The following is a 9,271-nucleotide window of genomic DNA, read 5'->3' on the forward strand; positions in this document are numbered from 1 at the left end:
CATATGTTGCCTTTTCTTGAGTTAAATCTTTCTTCAAACAGTAGCTCAACACCATTTGTTCGATATCATTATGTGCCAATCTTGTGCCAGTACACATTGCTGCCTTGCTACTGTTTTGATATTTACAAAACGTAATATAGAGGAATCTAGTTTCTGTTTTGTTGTAGATAGGAGTTATCAATATTTTCTTGCCTCACACCAGAAATACATTTTTAATGTGGTTTTCAGCCATATGTAGCATGTATAGCCTATAGCACATTTATATTCAGCATCAGTAATTCTGAATTAAATTTCCACCTAGATTATCAGTGGCAATTGCTTGCTTTTATTTAAACAAATCTTGCCCTAAATTTATTGTTAAATTATCATATAATACACATATGCACAGATGCCATATTATATTAGAATTGACTGTGAGCCAGCTATTAATAGTAATATTAGCATGCATGATTTTCATATTGGGCTGTATTTTTATGCAAATAAATTATTCATAAGCCTCTCCCTAAAATATTATAATACTAAAGAGATTATATTTCACATATATTAAGCAGTAATAAAATATTTTATAGATAGAGGTAGATATAGATATTGGCTTAGTTGTTTACTGTGAATATCAGGAAGTTCAGCTTCCCTTACAGTTCCACCCCTAATTAGTTGTAGAGTCTTAGATTTTCACTTAATCCTTTAAGGCCTTGAAAAATTTTTGTTGTTGTTGTTGTTGCTGTTTGTTTGTTTTGTTTTGTTTTTTACTTTTCTCCTTGAAAATACCTTCTGTTCAGTTTAACTGAACTGTTGAATTGAAAATTAATGCCTGTTTAATTTTCAGTATGTTTGATATAGATTTTGAGAATCAAGTAAGCATCTGACATTGTGTAAGCCATCAAGAATATTATTGTGAACAAGACATAGCTTAACCCGTAAGATTTAGATCATTTGGTGGAGAAGTAATCAAAAAGATCCTTTCAATGCTTAAGACATGTTGAGAAAGAACAGAATCTGTGGGAGCACAATGTAGGGAACTTCAGCGTAGGTTGACGGCTGTGGAAAGGCTGTGTTTAGGAAGTGTGGAGCTCAGTTTTGAAGTCAGCCAGGTGAAAAGAAGAGCAGACACATTGCAAGCTGAGGGAAAACTATAGGTAGATATGTCTGTGGAATATTTAGCATGCTAATTGCCAAGATGTGTCACTATTTACCCAACCCTCTTTTCTGAGACATTAAGATGCTTTGGATTTTTTGTTATTAAAATATCAATGCATTAAAAGTCCTTTATATAAATCTTTGATACTATTTCAACTTATTTCTTTGGAGTGATACCTAGGACTGGGTTGTAGAACTAAGATTATAAAGCTTTTTAAGGCACTTTATCCTCCTGAGGAATTGTTCGAGTTATATTCCTCTCAATTATAGATGATAGAGTCCAAATCATCAAAATGTTGCTAGCACTGAGAATTATAATTTTGTTTCTAGATTGAATGGGAATATAATGAGCCCTGGTTAAAATCACCCTAGACTCACATCCCAGACCTACGACTTAGTAGTAGAACAAGCTTGAAGTCTCTTACAACAGATCCCTCCTGCTTAAAACAAAATAGCACCTACCCCCACAAGGTTATTTGTATAAATTCATTATTATATAGAAAGCATTCAATAAATATTTCTTACATTTATGTGAGACTAGCATTAAAAACATGCAGTAAAATATATGTAGACAAGAATTTTTAAACAATTACTTCTTCATTTGTACTACAGATTATAACTCATATATTTGATATATAATCTGTTGATGTAAAAAAAGTTGGCTGTAGGTCATTTTTAAGTAATTAGGGGTAGTAAAACAAAATATTTAAGTTAGACAACTGAAATTGATCATTTATGAAGTGATATTAAGTTGTAAATAGTTAATATCAGTAACAACAATAATCAGTATAAATATCAGCAACATTTTAGCTACCACTTAAGATTATGTTTTTTTATGTAAAAATAAAATAATGAATTCTCTCAAATAATTATGTATAATTTTAAGATTTTAAGACTCAGATTATGATTGATTGACATTTGGGCTATGTCAAAGTTCTAGAGTGGAACAAGACTAAAACCCATGTTTGTGTGTTTTCACAATTAGGTTATTTCATTAAATGGCATAATATGTTGTCTCTTTTAACTATTTTTATAGAGGTCTGAGGTAGGGCCCTGAGAATTGACAGAGCATCATAGCAACTGATTAATTCTTAAATTAATACTGTTGACTAAATAATTTCTGGTTTAATAAAAACTTGAAATGATATTATATTTGCCATTTTAATTTAGACTTTGTATCTGCTTCAAAATATTTTTAAAAGAAATTATATGGCTAAGGTACGATTTCAAAATGATACAAGACACTGATTTTGTTAAGTTTTATACTAAACTCTTCCTTTACAGTAGATAGTTTCAAAAACAGGTTCCATATATGTAGATAGACATTTATTTACTGGGTGGACATTTTTGTCAAATTATTAAATGCAAATTTAACTCGAGAAATGTAATGTTTCATATTTTCACAATTGGCCAACTTTGAATGTTTTTATATTAAAAGTATTTGATGAAACCATCAAACGACATGTATTTTCATGAGTTCTTATGTCCTATTAGACATGAAATTAGAATTGCTATTTTTTTTGTAGTCGAGTAATAATTATTTCTTATATTAATTAAAAGAGTATTTATCTTAAAGAAAAGGTCTATAAATATTATATTATGTTGCTTTACAGATGCTCCCAAGTTCATATCAAACCAAACAATTTATTACTCTTGGGAAGGAAATCCAATCAATATAAGCTGTGATGTAAAATCTAATCCACCAGCATCGGTCCATTGGAGAAGAGAGAAATTAGTCTTGCCAGCTAAAAACACCACTAATTTGAAGACATATAGTTCAGGGAGAAAGGTGATATTAGAGGTAAGTCTTTATGTACATATTAATATTATTTTAGCAATTATCTACTATTTTAGAATATGTTTAAATATCTTAATATATTTATGTAGTATATTTATATTATAAAATATATAGGAAACCAATGTATCTATTTCATGTTTATTTACTTAAAGGGATATTTTATGTATTTGGATTATGGTTCTTTAATGATTAACATCTCATTATTTATATATAAAAATTGGCGTCAACTCTTGAGGGAAAAATTTCAATTTTAGTGTTGATACTAATCATTGATTCTGTGGTTACACCGACCTTCTCCTTAAATGCTATCTACTGGCTGTATATTTACAAGTTCCTAAATAAACCAGATTTACTTGTTCAATGCCTCATTTTATTTTAATTTTTAAATTGAGACAGTAAATAATTGCTTTTGTATTGTCCAGGCCCTGTCTCTTAAATTCTGTTTGAATTACTAAATAAAATACCTTTTAAATTACTAAATAAAATACCTTTTATTTAGTAATTGAAGATCACGTTTGTGTATATATCAATTACCAAAGTTTACATACATCTATGGCAATGATCATCGGCCCTTCCAGTTTATGATGCTTTCTTTCAGAACAATTGAGAATCTTCCGCAGACAGCCTTATTTAGCTAAACAGATGGTAGGTACATCTCTCCACTAATTCAATTTACATAAATTTTAAAAATTCCTATTTTGAAATACCACCTGATATCTGTACTGGGTTCACTCCAAAATATTCTTCTTATTGGTGCCATATTAACTCTTCTATCTGGTAATTGGACTTAGTAAAATGTTTGGTTGATAAAAGGATTTAGACATCACTTTCCCAAATGTTTGGATAACTGACAGATAATTAAGCCACTTTGTCTAAATCGATTTAAGTTGATTTCTTTGTAATTGTATTAGACGAACTAGCTATTGGCTAATTGACATGGAGGTCAATTTCGGAAAGACATTTGGGCACATTTAACCTAAATTTTAGGTGTTTAACCACAGTTAAAAACTGAGGTTAGATTTCACTGAAGTTTTGCAGAATGTATTAGTGTGCTCGAGCTGTTGTAACAAAATAGCACAAATTGCATGGCTCAAACAACGGAAACCTCCCCCCGCCCCTACCACACATTTCTGGAGGCTCGAAGTCGAAGACCAAAGTGCCAGAAATACTGGTTTCTGGTGAAACTTTTCTTTGTGTCTCTTCTTATTAAGACATCAGAACACACTCTATGCCCTCAGTTAACCTTAATCACTGCCTTATAGACCCTATCTCCAAATACAGTCATCTTAGTGGCCAGGGATTCAACTTATGAATTTTATGGAGGAATACAAGTCAGTCTCAACAGGTAAATATAAGTTTATGTTTCAGTGATAGACTAATCTGTAATTTCTGCTTTAATTTATCTTGCCACATTTAAGTTTCTGGGATAGCTCATAATTCTTCATAGTAAATATCAAGCAACATTTTATAAATCTGACATTTAAATATTTTATTTATAGAAGTCTCCAGTGTTACTTAATCTGTTGCCTAAATGGCATTCTTCCTTATCCCAAAGTGAAAACTAAGCAATTTTTGTTTGTTTTTCACATAGCTCAGTAATCTGTTGGTTAAAACATTGACCTTGAGTGTATACCATTTTTTCAAAAATAAATTTAAATCCTGAATAAAAGATATAAATGTGTAACACAATTTAAAGACAGAATAAGACAAAATAACACTTAAAAAAGAAAAAGCAATAATAAGAAGGACTAATTTTAAATTAGTAGCAATTAATAGCATACGTAGTTGCTTGGGATAGTATATAATTATTAATTTTCATTTAGTAGTTATGATAATAGTCATATAATTATTAATTTTTTAGAACATAAAATATATAAAAAGTCAAGTTTACAATGAAGTTGTAAATAATAAGTTGGTCAATAATCATTTTTTGAATTGATTTTTAAATGCTTTTCCTTTTTCTTTGATTAAATATATATTCAAAATTTTAAATTTAGGAATTTTAAATATAAAATATTTTATAACTCCTTTGGGTTACCACCAATAAATGAATCTGTAAAGGTCATCAAAACTTTTTGTTAATGTTCCTGAGCACTCCTCTGAAATGGGCAAAAATCAATACAGTAGTTTATAATGGGTTGATTGGAATGATACTCTGCTTTACATCACCTGTATTGTTGTTCCTTGCCCTAGTAAAGATAGTAATTGTTAAATAAGTGATTTTTTCACCATTAATACATACAAAGTGGAAATCAAGTCTTTGAAAGTGTAGGAAAAAGACTAGCAAGCTTTTTCATTAACATTGTGCTCTCAGCTTATACTGTGATGTTTAAAACTACATTTATTGATCTATTATATTCTGTCAAAGCCCAACATCTTAAGTGAATTTGAATTATTTTAACTGTATATTAAAACATGACAAGGTATATTATTAGTGTTCCTAGTACTTCCATGATAAATAGCTGCACTAATTTGCATATTTAAAACATTTAAATATTTTTAAATTACCATTTTATACCATATCTTTGTTACATATTATCTAATATTTTGAAAAACTCATCTATTATTTTGTCGTGCCGGGACTGGATATAAAACCACTTTGGAGTTTACCTTTATATCACTTTCTTAGAAAACACCAAATATGCTGCGAGTCACATAATTTGGCCACATTATGTCTAGATCTGTGTTTTTTGTTTTCTTTTTTTTAAAATATGCGCTACTAAAAAATACTAAGGGTATTTTATGTATTTGTTAATCATATAACATGATAAAAGAATTATTTATTTCATATTGAACTATAAAGATTTTATCTTTAATAGGTAAATTCCCAAGAAGTGAAAACAAAAGTGAACTGAGCCTTTTAAAAATCATTCCAATGAAAATCAATATATTTAAATTACTTTATTATTCCTGAGGAGCTATATAATAGTGACGATTCTTTGCCATGGCAATCATGTTTCTGCATTGTATTCAGTACATAGTCTTCTCTATGGAATATGCAAATAATTTTCTGATATGCCTGAAGAATAAGAAAAAATTTTTGTCAAATTATTTTTCATTAGTAAAATTATTTTTCAATTAAATGTGCCTGGTTTATTAAAAACTAAATGTAAGTAAAACGAATATTTAATCACTTAGGAAAAAACTTTTAAGAGTTTTTAAAACTTCTAATCTTTAAACCTATGACTTATTCCTAGATGGACAGCTGACTAGAGAATGAATGACACAGCCTTTTCATACCCTTTCAGAATTACCATCTTCGATGGAACTCAAAATTGTACTTTTAGTTAATAGCCTCCCATTACCACAAAATCATTTTCCCCCTTTTGAGATAGAGTTGAAATTAACAGCAACTCTTGTTTTAAGCATATTCTCTCGTAATAATAGTTACTGGGATAGAAAATGTTGTCTATTACTGTCATCAAATCTCTTTTCGAATTGGTACTTTAGAATTTCAGTACATTAAAATTGCAGGGTTGGTCCCAATATTCAGCAATAGAATCCCAATAGGTTAACTTAATTATGGACTTCAAATATATAAGGATTTAAAGTCAGCTATGTTCTAACTAAAAGGAAAGAGAATGATAGGAATTGAATAGAAATGGAGACAAGTTACTGTTATTAGTTAGATATCAAGATCACAGGTCTGTCTTCAGGGATTGCTACACAAGGGCAATGTTTTCTCCAAAACACTGTCCTGGAGAGTTTTTTTTTAGAATAAATTTTTATCTTTCATTAATATTTTGCGATAAATAATATCATAAGAGGGAGAGATTTGATATTTTGAGCCTTTCTTGAACTTTATATCTGCCTGATCTTAAAGTGTTAACAATGCTTTTGGTGCAAGTTTTCTGTTTTCAAGTTCACATCTGTAGTAACTGCAGAATATATATTTTCAAACTATGTACTATTTTCTGAAATGTACATATATAAATATCTAATGATTTTTTCTGTTCAATAGATGTAACAAAATGATGGCATTTATCTACTTTATCTACTTCATAAATTAATAGACAAATTATATTTACCTAGTCCTGTGGATAGTATAATTCCATAGATTACATCTAAAAAGGATTTTTATTACTTACTAATATTTACTTGATATAGAAAAAAGTTATGGCAAGGAGTTGTGATTATTAAACTTGTGTGAAGATGACAAGCGTACTAGAGTCTATTTTAAAACTTCAATGCTATTGTTTTAAAATAGTAAAACTTTTATTACTATAATTATTTTAGATTGCACCTACATCTGACAATGACTTTGGACGATATAACTGCACAGCCACAAACCGTATAGGAACAAGATTTCAGGAATATATTCTTGCTTTGGCTGGTAAGTATAGCACAATAATTTCTGAAAATCATACACTATTTCTGTAAGCAAATAACTTTTACATTTCAATAAGTCATGATTCAGGTTATTATTCTAAAAATGATATGGTGCTTAAAATTTTGGTAAGGTTGTATCTGACATATAGTGAGGACTTAGAATAAATTTACGGATCAAAATTGATTTTAAATCCTGATTCTAATTCCTTCAACTTTATAAGTAAAATATGTACGAAAGATGTAGAAAACGTCGTAAGAAATCAAATGATATTTATAGTAAGAATCCTGTCAAAAATTAAAATTAAAAGACACTTTGAGAGAAAAAAACTAAAATGAATATGTTTTAATGTTCTAAACTTGAAAATAGAAATTATAAGCTTATTTTTAAGGAAATTAGAAAATTTAGAGTTATATAACTTTTTCAAAAGTCTCATGTTGTCTGTATAAAAACACTACCTTGTACCCTAAAACTTAAAGATATAGAAATAATAACGTGTAGAGTAAATTTCTTTTTAACTAGAAATACAGCTTATGTTTTAGTTATATATTTATATGTTATATATGCATACACACATATATATTTAAATTTTGCCATTATGTTTTACAAGACTAATTAGAAATTGGGAAATATACATGTTTTATACTTTCTGTAGCTCAAATGATGCAAAAATGTGATTTGTCTTCCAAGATCAAGTAGATAAATATTAGAAAATTATTGAGTTGTTATGTTTTAATAGAATAAATAGTTTTCGTGAAAATAATTTAAAACATTTTCTAATTAGAGTTCTTATATATAACTACAATTTTACATTACATTATGAAAGCTATTTTTTATTCCTATGAAAATACATTTACAAAAGTCATGAAATTAATTATAAAAGCCAAAAAGAAATACAAAGCTCACAATACTCAAATTATGATGTAACTGGAAAACCTGTTATTGTCTAATTTAAGTTTTACTACACTGAGGAATAAGGGAGAGTAGCGATTGTATGAAAGGGTTTTAGGGAAGAAAGCCAGAAGGAAGAAATTAAGGAGAGAAGGAGATAAGTGGGAAAAGGCTGGGGGTGTGGGGATAAAAGAAGGAAGGAAATAAACTAATATTTATTGTCTACCATAAAGTCATTAGAAAATCAATCTCAATGAAAATCATGGGAAGAAGACTCTACATTTAGGAATATGAATTCACCACTATACAAGCAAATTAAATTCTAGGAAAATGAAATGTGTTGTTTTATCAAAATTTAGTGATAATAAATTGAATTATTTGTACTTATAAGAAACATTCACTACTCATATTAATTTTGAGCCTTAGAAAATTAAATATTTTTTGTAATTAGTGTGATCAATATATGTATATATAACTATAATATATATTATACACTATCGTATATTACATTTTTCACAAACGATGCAGTTTTCTATTTAAATAAAACTTGATAAATGACCAAAATTTATTTTAGTTTTTTAGATTTTATAATTCAAAAAATATATAAAAAAATAGAACATTATATTGATGAGATTTAAACAGTCTTATTAAATTCACTGGAAATATTTAATATTTATCACCTTCATATTTCACATTATTTACTTCAGTACTTTTCATTGAAAAACATATTTGATACCTATCATTCTAATGAAGATATAAAATAAGTGAGCTTTTCTCTGTCCAATCATAATAAAAAATAGAAAATGTGCCTTCAAGCTAAGAGACAGAATGTTATTGGAAATATTTTTGAATACTGCAATTCTCCTAATATGTCAAAATTTTGTGAAAAATTCAGGCTAAAAATTTGTTTTAGAAGAAGGTTGATTCAACTTAAATTGTTCTGAAGATATAAAAGTATATTAGACACTGTGATTTAGATAAAAAACATACACTGAAATATCAACACTTACATGTATGATTCCTTTGATGGGACCCCTTCATTTAATGCTTATAAAATCATCTTTCCTGTAGAATCTGAACACTGCAAATCTAATGTGATTTTAAATTTAAAAAAAGAT

At 28.3% G+C, this 9,271-nt stretch overlaps 1 protein-coding gene across 2 annotated transcripts in view; it reads left to right on the forward strand.

The window, feature by feature from the left end:
- Positions 1 to 9,271, forward strand: part of NCAM2 (neural cell adhesion molecule 2) — a 413,016-nt gene that overhangs the window by 321,431 nt on the left and 82,314 nt on the right. For both annotated transcript variants that reach the window (XM_006908233.1, XM_006908234.1), the window contains 2 exons: positions 2,751 to 2,938; positions 7,172 to 7,268. In XM_006908233.1, coding sequence (XP_006908295.1) covers positions 2,751 to 2,938; positions 7,172 to 7,268 — 285 coding nt within the window. The remainder of the gene's footprint in view (positions 1 to 2,750; positions 2,939 to 7,171; positions 7,269 to 9,271) is intronic.

This window comes from Pteropus alecto, unplaced genomic scaffold (genome assembly GCF_000325575.1).
Source record: "Pteropus alecto unplaced genomic scaffold, ASM32557v1 scaffold81, whole genome shotgun sequence".
Lineage (NCBI taxonomy): Eukaryota > Metazoa > Chordata > Mammalia > Chiroptera > Pteropodidae > Pteropus > Pteropus alecto.